At 39.9% G+C, this 15,228-nt stretch overlaps 2 protein-coding genes across 2 annotated transcripts in view; one reads left to right on the top strand and one right to left on the bottom strand.

Moving 5' to 3' along the window:
- The window catches only part of T265_03718 (hypothetical protein), a gene marked incomplete at both ends in the record, with an annotated part of 166,041 nt that extends 155,859 nt beyond the window's left edge, over positions 1–10,182 (top strand). Inside the window, one exon of the mRNA XM_009168265.1 lies at positions 10,084–10,182. Within this exon, the coding sequence (XP_009166529.1) occupies positions 10,084–10,182 (99 nt within the window). The remainder of the gene's footprint in view (positions 1–10,083) is intronic.
- The window catches only part of T265_03717 (hypothetical protein), a gene marked incomplete at both ends in the record, with an annotated part of 168,412 nt that extends 158,146 nt beyond the window's left edge, over positions 1–10,266 (bottom strand). The window contains one exon of the mRNA XM_009168264.1: positions 10,155–10,266. Coding sequence (XP_009166528.1) covers positions 10,155–10,266 — 112 coding nt within the window. The remainder of the gene's footprint in view (positions 1–10,154) is intronic.
- Positions 10,267–15,228: the final 4,962 nt, after the last annotated feature.

Genomic DNA, 15,228 nt, shown 5'->3' with positions numbered 1-15,228 from the left:
ATGCCAACACACGAATTGACAAGTTTTGAGCAATATCCAAAGGCTTTCTTCAGATTTGATTTAGCGTACTGTAAATCGTACTGTATTTCATTTTCTGCTCATGCGTGAGTGGCGGATGTAGCTCGCTTTGACGAGTGATTCATTATGCATCATCTTGAGAGGTTTTCGATAGCACCCGTCGTTCGAATGTTTGAAGGTACCAATTATTTTTTCAGACAAAATTAGACCCTCCGTTTTGGTAGAAAGGTACTGCGCGCGTGAGTTAATACTCCCACTATGACCAAAGAAATAAAGAAACAAAAGAACGCTCTGTAATGGTTTATTTTTAATTGCGTCACGTGTCCATTCCGGGGACTGCGTGTCGTAAAAAGAGGCGTAAAACTAGATGGTCGGTACCCTTGTCAGTTTATTAAATATAATGTATGCTGTCGCTACTGGCAAACGAATCACGGTGTGTACAACAAAACCATCAATATTTGTGCAAGGTCTGCAGCCCATACGTTCACAAATTTGTACTGATTTTGCACAAGTAAATACCCTACAGTTATCAACGTAAGCGGTCACTCACTCAGTGCTTGGTACTTGAATTCGCAACTTACTGATATGGGTTTAATCGAGATTTTTGGAATTAAATTTGATCGAGTTGAATAGGCGAAAAACAAGTTACACCAATAAAAACCCTCCATTATTAAGAACTCAGTTATTATTTCCCCATTCCAATGGTTGACATTGCTTTGCTTGTTCACACATAACCGAGAGTTTATCTCATATAAACAAAAGAAAAAATGGATTCTGTTCTAAGAATTCAACCATATAGGTGAACATTCTTCATCTAATGCCCTGTGGTCTTCAAATTTTAGACCTACTTAGATAATGAAGTATCATTTCTCTACTTTCATTTAAATAAATCGTAAAGCGAATTGTTATCCCTGCACGGCACTTTAGAATCGGTCAACTAATTATTACTATGGCTCTTATTCTAGGCGAACTTCTGAACTGATCACGGATTAACTTATGTCTCAGCCCAGAACAGTGCTTTTATAACGGTCAAACAGCAGTAACATTAACGAATCAATTGGTAACTCGTCCGGGAATTTTGGTGGAGCGCACGTTTTTTGACGGTCATAAGGAAACGCAAGGTTCTCGGGCCTAGTTAAGATAATACTCGGCCAAGATATCAAATTTCATCACGCGGCAATAAGTTTACGCTCTTTTTTATTCAGTTGCGAGGGAGTTCAGGGCACGTTTTGTGCCGCACACGTGTCAAAATAAAGTATACATTATTAGTCCAAAATGTCCTTAACTAGAACGCATAGCCAAGCGTATTGGATACACTTCAGTCAACCAGCCAAAAGCTAACCACGAGTTGCTTTTTACATAGAACATAAGTGATAAACACTGAGTTTCCCTCTGAATAATCGATATGCAGCCAATTCACAGGGGGCGCTGTTATAATTTTGCCACAACTTCAATGTACGCATATGTTGCGGGTACGCATTGGATTTGTCGTCTTGATGAAATTAGTTCTGTGTGCATACAGTGGATCATCACCATCATCACCATCATTGACATCATGACATTGTTGTTCCACTGCCGTGTTTAACTCCCAAAAAACCATGATTTATTCAATTGCCTCATTGTAATAAAAGATTAAATTAAGACGTGTACGGAGCCGTGCCGGGCTACCACCATCACTCTAAGGTGCCTAAACCTCCGGACACTTACTTGAGCAATCTTGATAGAAACTAACAACCCAAACTCCACTGGCATTGATTGGCAGTATCCTAGATTAGGTGCAGTGAGGAAGACGCGGTCATGATCCTGGGGGGCGAGTATCATAAAAGGCATCAAAACTCCACGTCATCTATTCATCTGCCAGGTCAAGGTTTGGCCACTCAAACGATTATTATTCAACGGTTCGATATCCAGCTAAGAAGCCACATATATGACTTAGAAGTGGATAAATTTTGGAACGAATAGTAACAGTGTGGTGATCTATGTGTCAAATTATTAGTGTGTAAACAACTATCGGTAGAATTGCTGAATGAGGTAAACTTTCTCAGGAAAGCCTCTTCACAAAACCACGTGGAAAGTAATGCGAATAATGCAGAAAGGCGGGAGATAACCTTCTCACCTGTACGAACAGCGGACTGGTTTAATACCGCTTCAAACGCTTTAGACAACAATTGCGGCTATTATATAAAGTACCCTATAAAATGTATTAAACTGTGCAGTACGGCATTGTGATACAATAATAAGCCAAGACATTGGTGTAAAAATCATAGAAAATTAAGTAAAAAATGCTATAGTGATTAACTTACGTATGCAGTCGATTTCTTCGCCACACCGGACTAAATTTGAATAGTCATTTTTGCGTTAACTTTAGACAGGTTCAAGATGAGTTTCATTCTTAATGTTTAGATATTCCTATTTGATGCATTTTAATTCATTATATAAGGCACGATATAAGGCACGATCCATACTTCCAGTTTCCTAATAATCGCCCAAAGGAAGTTTCAGAAATTTTTTTAAATTATTGAACAGACTCACGAAGGCAGCGTTGTCGAGCTTCTCTCACACAAACTCCTGCAAATTGGCGTTGCAGAAGAGTAGATATGGGTTACTGATGTTTTGCAAACATTTCATCATATGACAACTTGGACTTCACTTAAGCAACCATAACACTACAAACGTGACTTGTACCAGAGTATTTGTATAGCCTCTTCACTGGTTGCAAGCTAGGTTGGAAACTTTCGGAAACTTTCGTTGCACCGAAACATGTCAAATATCACCTCAGTGATCAACGTACGTCGTCTTTCGAAATTGTGTTGATGTTCAGCTACAAAGCAAAAACACTGTTTAGAACAAAATTTGCTTGCTGACAGCCAGTTGTCAGAATGGGCATAACAACCAAAGGGATTTTTATTGGAAGTGCTACGCTTTTGGTTCCAAGCACTAGTAACTACATCTTAAGACCAATTTCCCCAAGTAAATTATATCCACTAGTTGCACAATAATACATTTTGGAACGAAGGGTCCTTGCAGCATCATGAACGCAAATCCTGAAGTTGAACAATATGCACACACACCAAGTTGTTCTTCCGATGTCCAAATATGTACCTCAAAGCTCTCTTTAGTATGTGCATACGCCATTCAACTGCCACAATAATAAGTTGCAACGTGGCACTTAGGAAAATGAGCTGGCGTTTCGGAAACTGTGCATTTTTATACCTGCCGAGTGTATAAAAGTGCATTTCTTTGCTCAGAAATTAGATGTCAGGCAAACGTCATCTTGTGTGCATGATCATGTTGAAAAAGAATCCAAACGCAACAAAACAAGTGTCGCAGTGATTTCACTATCTCCATGGGTAATGAAGTTCAACTTACAAGGTCACTTTTGCGCTCGGTAATTTGACATTGGACAGTTACGAACTCAGTAAGGTTGGCAAATAACTTAGTGAGACTTCAAACGGTAAAAGCCCCTTGAAAAGTCCAAGGAGCAGTTTTTCGATATTTATTTCGAATTTGAGTTATACAATGATTAGCTCACACAAGCATCGGTTTTGTTCATCTTCGTTGCACTTCTCTAAAAAGGCAAATTGCATTTACCTGGTTTACTTAGCAAACAAAATGTCAGCCCCTAAGCATACCATCCGATATTTCGAATAATATGCTCGTTGAGATTGTTGAAAAAGATAAGAAGTTGTGTTTGCGTGGCTGTCGCAAAAAAACTATAAACATGATCATCGTAAACACACCGCAACAGGCGTCCACTTTAGCGATCTCCTCGGCTGTAATGTAACATTATGATACAATAATTAGTGTGGTCACCTAGACAAATCAAGCCACATTAAATTAAAAGGCACTCAGAACATTGAATTGCGTTTAATAATATTCTGTGAGCTCTAAAATGAGTTCAAGTCATATCAAGAAAACCGCTTTTGTACCCGCATGATGCACCGTGCGGTACTGCCTGGGGGCGTTCATTTATGAGTGCTTCCTTATGCGCACCAATTATTTTTTCAGATTGTACTAAGGTATTCTTCAAAAACATGCAAATTAGCGGCCTGAAAATTCAATACTTGTTGCAATAGATGAAACATTTATAGACCAAAATATGGGTAATATCAAGCGCCAAATTTGAAATCAATCATGATTTGTCTGAAAACTATGCACAAATGTTTTCGTGGTCCATGAATGATGAGCAAATTTTGTCCAAAATTAAATGTAACAATAGTTGAGTAACTTTAGAATTCGAATGCACGGAAAAGAACTCACGTTCGTGTGAAGGCGGATCACTTTCACAGAGCTCTAGTTTCGAAATTCCGACAGATAATTGAAACAAGTAACTAGCAAAATTTAAACGATGCGCCAAAACTACTGTTTTGCCAACAGTGTAGACATTTTTGTGTCACAATCATCCCTTACAATGTAAGGCAGTAACTAGATTGGGCGATTTCTTGTCATTAGACAAAAAATTACAATGAAAAATTGTCTACTTATCTGTTTGAACTCGGAAGAAAGTAGAGTGCAACGTAGTGGGCACGGGACGCACGTGAGCAATTGTCGATAATCAATGCATTTTTGAACTATACTTCTAGCCTACGCAAACGGCTGTCGTTGATGCAAAAAGCAAAATTCAAGACAAACATAAATGCAAATTCTGAGGCAAGAAATTCTGCCACATGACATGTTTACTCTCAGGACATATATCTTTATGTTCAGTGGATTAAATGGTCAAATGCAGCAGGATAATAAAATTGTCCCAGTTGTATTTTAAGTGGGAGTCACCTTGGAATTTTTGGAGTTAAAATGGTATCTGCAATATACCATATTATACATCTTACCCATGCACTGATAGTACACAGGGATATTGTGTGCTATGACTTGTTCCACTAAAATGGTGCAGAAAATTGTGAGTACATTAGGCCTTGCGGCGGAAAAGTATCATACGGGATATTCACGACAAAAATGTTGTAAACGCTTACAAAGGCCAAACGCTATAACCACCATACACTTTAGCATCTTGACTTGAGCCTAAAACACTATTAGTTTTGTGCTACCTTTTCCAACTTGTGCATTGGTTTTATCGTGGCACGCGACCTTGGAAAGCCAGACTATTACCTCGGTCAATAAGTTTGACGGTTGATTTGAAGGTTACATCACAAAGAAAGCGGAGAACATCAGTGTTCCAATGAAAATCAGCACCGAGAAATCCGTCCTTTCAACATATTAACCTCTAAGACAGAGTTTAAAACAAACCTGAGAAAACCATTATCAACTTTTTAGCCCATGGATTATCCACGAAAATGCAAAAGTTGTCGACTTCATTATTTGCGTCCCGAATATATACCGAATTCTTGACAAACAGCGGGCAGAAGGTAATATTAAACTTTTAATTCTCATCTTCCAAAAACTAAATTGTTTTAATTTTGGTGATACATTTTTAAAATATAGCGACTTGATAATCAAACATGCCTCTTAATTTGAGTACTGTTAATGGGTTTTAGTACTCTGAATTCAGTGTTTTGAGTTTTTCCAATTTACAATATTTCTTTATGAAGTATTGTTCAGAATGGCCGAAACTTAGTCTGCAAAACGAAAAGCAGTAAATCGGTGAAGCTCAATGTTTTATTGATTGATATTTTTTCCAAGCTAAACGCAATCAAGTTGATATCTGTCAGTCGGCACATTATTAACACAGCATACAACATTTTGTACCGCATTCAAAGTTGAAATCAAGCAGATTTTCAAAAATTACACGACGGCTAGTAAACTCCACGAGGATTTTTGCCGTTCGAAGTTTTCTGGTTCGCCTGGTATGTGAATAAGAGAGCAGGTTTTATCATCTGTTTGAATCCATGAAATGTAAAAGAAACGTTATTACTTTCCTTTAGATATTTTAACTTAGCTAGAGGGTTCTATGCATCTGTTGCAGACGGCTATAATATAGAAGTTTTCTCTTTCAAGAAACTCTCGCATCACGTCAATGAAGTTAAAATAATTCGGCATTCTTTTTCCCCCAGTTGATGAATAAAGCGTTAATTTGTACAAGTTTATACGGCGAAGCAAATCAAGTCTCGTTAAAATGTATGTATAAATACTTTGATTATGAATCTCGACGGACACTAGGTTTTGGCGTGGCGTTCGTGTATCCAAGATGCTGGAACTATTCCTCGTAACGATGTTGTAATTATCTGCATTGTCGAAACGCCTCACAACAGAAATTGAAAAATAGTTCTCCGCGGTTTTGAGGCATAGCAGAGGCTTCAACCTTAGTCATTTCATGTCCAATCTTGGAACTGATGTTGGCAGGCTTACAACTGACTGGATTTTTATAATCCAGAATCACGATCGGACAGTAATAAACACGCTGCGCATTCAATTCTACAAATTTTCCCTAGGGTGTGTTCTTACAAGTACCACAAACACAGTAGGTATCCAGAGGGCAACTCAAGCGTCTGAAAACAAATCTATTCATCAAGTTCAGGTGTATTCTTTTGGAGTTATCTGCTGAGTACGCGTGAAACATAAACAACAGTAAGCCGAGATATTACCAGTCAGGTATTATACAATGTTGGGTGCACTTAGCCATCAGATCATTTAGCGGCGTGAAATTTCTCGCACAATTTCATTAAGAAGTCATGAGGTTTTAAAGCATGTGATATTAAACAGGTGAAATATACTTCAAAGACTTTAGGTGATCAAACGTAGAATAGCGGTAGTTGTCTCAAAGACTTTTGTAGGCACGTTTTATCTCATCTATGCAAGATTTTTTTCGGTAGTTAACCGCTAACTGTCTTCTCGTGTTTTCACGCATTGTGAAATAATTAACTACCGTTGGAGAAATCAATGGTTGCCCGCTCAAATAGATGCGTGCGTGTGTGCTCACACGTACAATAAACTGCTCCATGCAGGAAAACGTTTGAGCTCATTGCGAATTTGAGCCACTCCAACAACGTCCATTCTTTCAAGCAAAGCTATGTTTTATCTTCGCATGATATAAAAGGATTTTTTGAAACGAAGCGACCAGAAAAGCAAAACCACGCTTCGTATATCATTTGAGGGGCAAGTAAATTTAGAGCAATACAGAATAACCTTTCTTTCTTAAAAAATGATGCACATATTCTACTGAGTGGACCAGATGGTTAGGGCGCCAATTTACTTACCGGAAGGTCCGTGGTTTCAAGTAAGGTGTGTTTGTCTGCCACTCGCAACGCTTAATCAATCTACGCGTCTAACAGTGGAAAGACGTTAAAACAAGCGATTTCTCATAAGTCCGGGTTATATCTACACCGTTCAGCTTAAAAAAGGCCACAAAATTTAAGGTTAACCGCTAACTGTCTTCTCGTGTTTTCATGCATTGTGAAATAAGTAACTACCTTTGGAGAAATCAATGGTTGCCCGCTCAAATAGATGCGTGCGTGTGTGCTCACACGTACAATAAACTGCTCCATGCAGGAAAACGTTTGAGCTCATTGCGAATTTGAGCCACTCCAACAACGTCCATTCTTTCAAGCAAAGCTATGTTTTATCTTCGCATGATATAAAAGGATTTTTTGAAACGAAGCGACCAGAAAAGCAAAACCACGCTTCGTATATCATTTGAGGGGCAAGTAAATTTAGAGCAATACAGAATAACCTTTCTTTCTTAAAAAATGATGCACATATTCTACTGAGTGGACCAGATGGTTAGGGCGCCAATTTACTTACCGGAAGGTCCGTGGTTCGAACCTCACCTCTGCCTCTTGACTTCCCCTGTCTAGGCTTGGGCGACCTGGTACAGCTGAATGATCCACCGACTGAATTCCAATTGAAAGCGTATTAAATTTTCGTGACTGTGAGACCGCATTACCAATAAGACTGCGGCAGAAATGAAGTTTCGACAACTAGTAATATCTTTCGGAGGTATATGTCTGCATGTTATATAAAATTTACGTTGCCTACCTTCCAACAGGTCGAATACATGCGCAAATTTTCAAATATAATTTAATCAGCAGAATGCGTGTTTGCCTACATGTCGAAAGACAACCAGTATTTTGTGGTTAAAATCGGAGACGAAGCTGATGAAGATTCTGAGTGTTAACAGAGGAGAATTCAACATGCAGAAAAAAACCACTATTCAAGGGTCCATTCTAAAAGACAATTCTGGCTTTTTCTAAGGGTTAAATTAGTAAGCACTAAATTAGTTCCAATTTTTTGAAGAAAGCAACCAATGGCATCTTGATTTATTCCGAAGACTGAATTGATGATAACACCTGTTCTGGAACGATCTAACTAATATTTTGCGAAAAAACAGTCATCCACGCCCAATTGAACACCGTTGTCGTAGTTAAACGGCATTATAGTTTTACTGTTGATTTCATAATGTGCCAGCACGTCCCAACTTTTTCAGTTGTTGATGGGTAACAGGTACAGACGCTTGTGCTTAAAAGAAGCTGAATTTCCTGGTGATATGAAAATTCCTGCTACGAAACTCACTAGACGTATGTGAATTCTCAGGCTTCCGCCATTCACATACTCATATTATATTCAATAATTCTGCTGAATAAAAAATCAGTCTAGAATGAGTTTTCTGAATGCATGATATGCAGACATGATCCTCAGGTGTCTGCGCAACTGATGGAGTTACTTTCCATTGTTTGTTAACTGACTTGTCCCGCGCCAGTAGTGAACTGCTGTTTTGGTCTATATTTTCCATTCACAAGGTTGGAGATTTCGATTTTCTCAGCAATGTGCTGCATTTTACACAAAGGTATCTGGTTCTATATCATAAGATAAATTATCATGGGGTTTATGGGAACATACACTGATGTTTAATAGGCAGCAGTCACGTGACTGCAGAGAAACTAGCTCCAGTTTATGGAAGAAAGCTGAAGCGCTTCATATATTGACCGAAAATTTCCATAGACCGAAAATTGCAAGGCACCGTTCACGCCTTATTTGTCTGATTTTGTGAGGATGGAGTGACGAGCAAGCGTCACGATCACCTGCTGAGTAATCTTAATGCGGTGAAGCAAGTCATTGGTAGAAAGTATCTACAATGAATGCGATTTGCGGAATAGTTTAGGAAGCGGATATAAATACGTACAGGCCGCGGTCAACCCGAAAATTTTAGTCTGAAATGACAGTACAAAATAAGGCCAGAAACATTGACTTGGTGATAACTACATGCGTAGTTGATCCTCCTAACTGCGAAGACTGAATGTTCCTTCTGTGTCGATAATATACGTGAGAAACTCTCCTAAATTAAATACAACAAGGGCACTAGCCCAGTAAAATCGCTATGGTGAAAACAAAAAACATATCAATAATTCAGATCACGTGTCAACGGCAAATAAATCGCCAGAAGTATTGCTTAAGCATGAGGCCGTTGGATAAAATGTTTAGGCTTGAGCACACGGAGATTGGAGCCATGGCATTTCCCTGCCATTTTATAAAAGCTTCAGAAATAATCAGGTCCGCAGCTCACTTGTTTTTCTTTATCTGACATAAAAAGCGCATTCATCCCTTTTGATAGGCTTCTTAAACAGTAAAATCTACGATGTGTGAAAGTGCTTGCTAACCAGTCTGCTGTATTGTTAATTATTGTTGGAATAGAATAATCCAAATATCTGTGCAGAATTTGATCACGTGTAAGTTATTAATTAAAGTAATTAAACAAAAATGGGCAGTAAATATGAACAAAACATCATGTAACTTGGCGCATTTTTTACGCACAAACTGCAGGTATATAACAAAATGTGTTCTTACAACGAATTTCCATTTCGTGTTATTAGTGGTCGAAACACATACATTTACCTCAAGTTACCTAAACATTGGTCCTTTTCATGAGTACTGTGAATGACTGAAAAAGCTACCTAGCTTTTGTAACGATATGGTAATGTGAATTTAGCATTGCAGAAATCCAACTGAAAAGGTATCGCGGAATCAAGGTGCATCCACATATCTACACTTAATTCTTCGAATTTCAGCGGTACATTTAAGTGAAAAGTTTGTAACGCATTCGAAACTCGAATGTATCGGCTTGCATGCCTCTCATAGGACCTTATACGTGCCTCTCTCTCTTTTTCCCTATTACAGGTTCCATGGTCGAGCCATCATGAACCCCGGACAGGAAAGAATAGCCGCTTGTACAACCCTCCCGGACTGACCTTGACCGACCCCTTTTTGTACCCCTGACTTCCGGTTTCGGTTTCGTTCGAATACACGCGTGTCGTTACCACGCTCCGCTGTTCTCTTCTGTCTCACCCGACCCGTGCGCATGTGTGCTGTGTATACCGCGTGGACTCAATAGTATCAGTGCGTATATCTGCACATTTCAGAACTGACGTGTGCCGTCACTACGTCCTCTCGAACGTCGAATACCGTTGATTTCCTGACGTCCCACGCTACATTGGTGACAGAGGTGGGATCAAGTCAATTTTACGTTCGATCATCCTGCGAAGCATACCGAAACACGTGCGACGAAATTGCCAGAGAATCGGTCGGTATTTTAAAGCTGATTATGTCCCACATCCAGCCACCTCTGGAAGAACCAGAGACGTTTCAACTAGGAGACGATTTCACGCTCTGGTCGGGTCAAATGAAGGCTTACCTCACACTGGTACATCCGCAGTACCACGAGTAATATATCCTGTCCCATCTAGATGACTCTGCATCCCGTCGTGTACTCTATTCAGGCGTTTTGCTGTCTGCACCACTGGATATCCTTTGGACTAACATGTCCTGCCTGTTCGACGCACGACCCCCGAGTCATATCCCTCACTCCTCGCCCAACATAAACCCTCTTTTCAACACCTTGATGTTTCACTGTCATTCTCCGGTCCACAATTTTTCTCCCACCACTTCCGCACTTGATGTTACTTATCCGGACTTGGGTACGAAAACTTCAACAAAATCTTTCCACAAACTTGGTTTCACACAAGCGGCTTATTCAACTTCCGATAATGAAGTTGATAATAACGAAAACCTCCAAGGGAGACGCAAGGGAACACCAGATCTCAAACTTTATCCGATGACTTGGGGTAAGCGCAAGAAGAGGCCGCCAACTACACAACACAAGTTCTTTTTCGTTGTGGTGTTGATGTGGACCAGCGAGACCCAGTACTTTACATTGAAGATGATGATAATAATCAAGCTGCAGCGTGGGACGTCAGGAAATCAACGATATTCGACGTTCGAGAGGACGTAGCGACGGCACACGTCAATTCTGAAATGTGCAGATATACGGACTGATATTATTGAGTCCACACGGTATACACAGCACACATGCGCACAGGTCGGGTGAGACAGAAGAGAACACCGGAGCGTGGTAACGACACGCGTGTATTCGAACGAAACCGAAACCGGAAGTCAGGGGTACAAAAAGGGGTCGGCCAAGGTCAGTCCGGGAGGGTTGTACAAGCGGCTATTCTTTCCTGTCCGGGGTTCATGATGGCTCGACCATGGAACCTGTAATAGGGAAAAAGAGAGAGAGGCACGTATAAGGTCCTATGAGAGGCATGCAAGCCGATACATTCGAGTTTCGAATGCGTTACAAGTTTATCATGGTGAAAAAACGTAGATATGTATGGACCAGGAAGGTAATACGTGGACACTCATTCGTTGCATTACATAAACAGTGTTATCTGAAAGTTCCCTGGATTATGAATCAAAACATATTCTTCAACAATTCGCCCATGGGCGCGAGAAATTTACTCTTGTTGGCTCAGCTGAATTGCCACAGTAATACAGGTCTGGTAATATCATCCAAGCAAACGGGACATCAAACATGCTGGATAATTGCGATCCACACATGAAATTAGAAACTGCACCAAATGAGATGTGGCCAATGGCGAATTGCGTAGTGGCGGGCATTCATAAACAACGTTTCAACACGTAAAGTCTACGCTGTGCATTCTGTCGCTTAATCAAATATAATTGCAAAACCGTGCTCCAGGCTTGCAACATTTTGCGTTAAATATTCCGCGGTGTCGTTGCTAGAGGAAGAATGACGTAAAGTTTGAGCATTGTTAAATAATAGGTTTCTTTTCTGAGGCAGATAGAGCAGCCAAATACACAAATTAAACACTACTCAAAATAAACTGGATTCCTGCGGTTCTCTGAGGCTTATTTGATGTGTTAGGCCTAGGTTGCAATCTCCCAATATGTCTTTGCAAAACGTTTTGGGATAATATAATCACCAGATACAACATTTCTTAGTCCAGGAATTAAGATCCTGATTATGCTATTGTTTTGCGTACAATACAGTACTTGGTAGCAATACGCGGCATATTGTGTGCTAATTGCAAGAAATTCTCATTGTCAATATTAACAAAATTTTGAGTCGCCTACCAATAAGTATTCTGATTGCTATACATTTCGTCATCACTTTGTTTTATTCCAACAGACTTATTCAAAACCTTGGAATGTCTCAGTCTACGGGATCACTTGACACTTTTGATTAGCTCGCTTTCTTCTTGGTACGTTCTAACGTGGAACCAATAATACTGGGTTTTTTGTTGGGCGTTGTGTTGGAAAGTCACAAAAATTATTTTTATTTAAAGTATAGCAGCAAGAAGTATTTGTAATATTAGTTTTATTTGGCCCAATAGTGTGTAACAGAGACACTCAGGCAACTGGTTTCGCAGGCATGTTGGGAAATTCTGTCCACTTGACTGCAGTAAATGTTTGACAGTTGTTTGGACAAGCACTGAATTTGGCGTATGCGTGCCTGTGAACAAGGGTCACATTTGGAAAGGCCACTTAATTGGTTGAACTAAAGGGCCTCCAAAACAAATACGCTCGCTCTTCAAATGAAGAAAGTTGTAACCTTCTATCCAAATCAGATTACCGGTTCAATAGGTTTTATGTTCTCATTCTGAGGAAGCAATAGAACCGGATGTACTTGTAGTTTCCAGTGAGACAAAACTGGAATATTTCGGAAAACAGTTACGATGTTCATGCTTTAAAATCAAAAAAATAGGGATTTTTTTGTTTTGCTGAGTTTGGATTGACAATCTTCGGCTGATTAAAATTTATTTTGCTTTCATTTTGGATAAAGCGGATTCTAAAAAAACCTTGTTTTTCAATGGCGTTCTCGAACCTGGCAGAGAGAGGTCATTCATTTCAATATACATCAGTCTGTTATTGGAATTATGAATTGGTCAAACATAAGTCAACGTTTGTAAATTTCGGCAGAGTTGAAATCACATTTTCATTAAACTATCAGGAGTGCGACCTCGTAAGACAAAAGTGTGTAATGCTGATTCCTTGTGTAAATAGACCCTGAGTAGCGCCGCGTTTTAGTAGAGTAAATTACGCGTGTTTATTAAAACGTCAGTGTGATTCCGTTCTGCTATTCCAAGGTGTTTGTGCTCTTGTTAAACTCTGCTTACGAAATAGTTACCAATGGTATAATTTTTGCCAGCCCACATTTGCTTGCAGAGTTTTGTAATTTCCATTCATTTTTGGGTGTCTGCTCCAATGGAAAATGACCTTGATCGAGAATACAAATCTGACTCATTGGCTGTGAGACTAGCGCGCTACGTCCTGCTCCAACTCAAATTCTCTGACAGTCCTACTTTTCATTCAGATTCTTTCATAAGTTGGCTGTGAGACTAGCGCGCTACGTGCTGCTCCAACTCAAATTCTCTGACAGTCCTACTTTTCATTCAGATTCTTTCATAAGTTTCTGTTGAGTCTTCTTAAAACTGGCCCCATCATGCGTTCACATTTGGCATATTGTATATCCTGCTACATCATCCATAAGCGAAACGCTGTAGTTGCATTCAACTTGTGCCAGACCTTGTGGCTATTATCTGCGATTTTATCACCCTATGCCGCTTCAAAATGAGTGCCTTTATTGACACCTCTGTTTTACATCCTCTGCTTCCTCGACATTGCTACCGAAAGTCCTACATCAACGTCCGTTCTATGCTTATATCAATTGTGCTGTTGTCTGTTGTGCTCTCTGTTTAGTGTATAATGTGTATTAACTCAGTTTCCCTGGTGCAAACGCTGCTACACTCAGTTTTCCCTTCACACTGGCCGGTCAATAAGAACTATGGATAGTTCTACAGCCCCAGCCGTCATTCAAAGCTTTAGGCCACAACGAACTCACCACAAACATACGAACTCAAGACGGAAACGCTTGAGGGTCTCCAGCCGTCAATTACCAGATGAAAAAACTGATCCATCCCAATAGTGTAGGTTTTCCAACTGAGTTGACATTTCGCCTGGGTCACCAAAACGCCGGAAAAATTCACACTGTTTCCAACACCTGTTTGACTGCCGAAATTACGTTAAATCCACCATATGATCGTGAAGTCGTTTTACTTTGTTCGATAAAAACCAAAGACTCAAACATGGCTGGGAACATGCGCCGGTACACTTTTGATTCGGTTCACACAACCCATCCCTGAAATCTTAAATACATGTCCAAAACACTAATATAGTATCTCATGGAAACAATCAATAACTTATTTGGAACTACCACCTTATTCTGCACAAGCACAATTACTATCAACAATTGTCACATCTGAGCGCCGATCTCTACACAAAGCGTAGTGTGCTACTTTCAACAACGTTTGTGTTCTGGGATATACTCAAATAGGTTGGAGCAGACAGGTTTCATTTAGTTTCTCATCCAGCATGCCTGTTTGCTTACCACAGTGATCGTCATTTTGAGCATAATACGGAATAATTCTTCCGTGTAGAAACCATCAATCTAATTTGCTGGTTCCCGCCTCAGCAAACTAGCAGATCTATTCTCTTGTCCTTAGAGCTGCATATCTGTTTTTTGTATAGTATGCAAAGCTACAGCAAAAGCGAAGAGCAAACATTACAAGATGGCACACCCTTGTATTGACAGGTGTGTGAGAAATAAAGGAATCGGAATGAGGAAAATCCTGTGTTTAATTAATATAGCAATTCTAATAAAGAAGGGACATCGAATGTTGCGTCCAGCGGATACCGCATTCTATGGGGTCCGCCACTATAAATAAGCTCAAGAGATGTGGCATTGTCGGAGCGATACTGGTGTAACGGTGATATATGGGGTCCCTATAAATAAGCTCAAGAGATGTGGCATTGTCGGAGCGATACTGGTGTAACGGTGATACTACTGATCGGCAGGCACGCGAGCGAGATGTGTTGTTTGTAGAATTTTGCTTTGCGTCGATGGAAAAAGGGAATTCTGTTGCGGAATTCATGGGGCCACTTTGTAACATTTGCTTGGATTTGACC

The sequence above is a fragment of the Opisthorchis viverrini genome, assembly GCF_000715545.1.
Source record: "Opisthorchis viverrini unplaced genomic scaffold opera_v5_54, whole genome shotgun sequence".
Classification (NCBI taxonomy): Eukaryota; Metazoa; Platyhelminthes; class Trematoda; order Opisthorchiida; family Opisthorchiidae; genus Opisthorchis; species Opisthorchis viverrini.
Note: the sequence above shows the minus strand (reverse complement) of the source record. Positions and strands in the feature narration are given on the sequence as shown.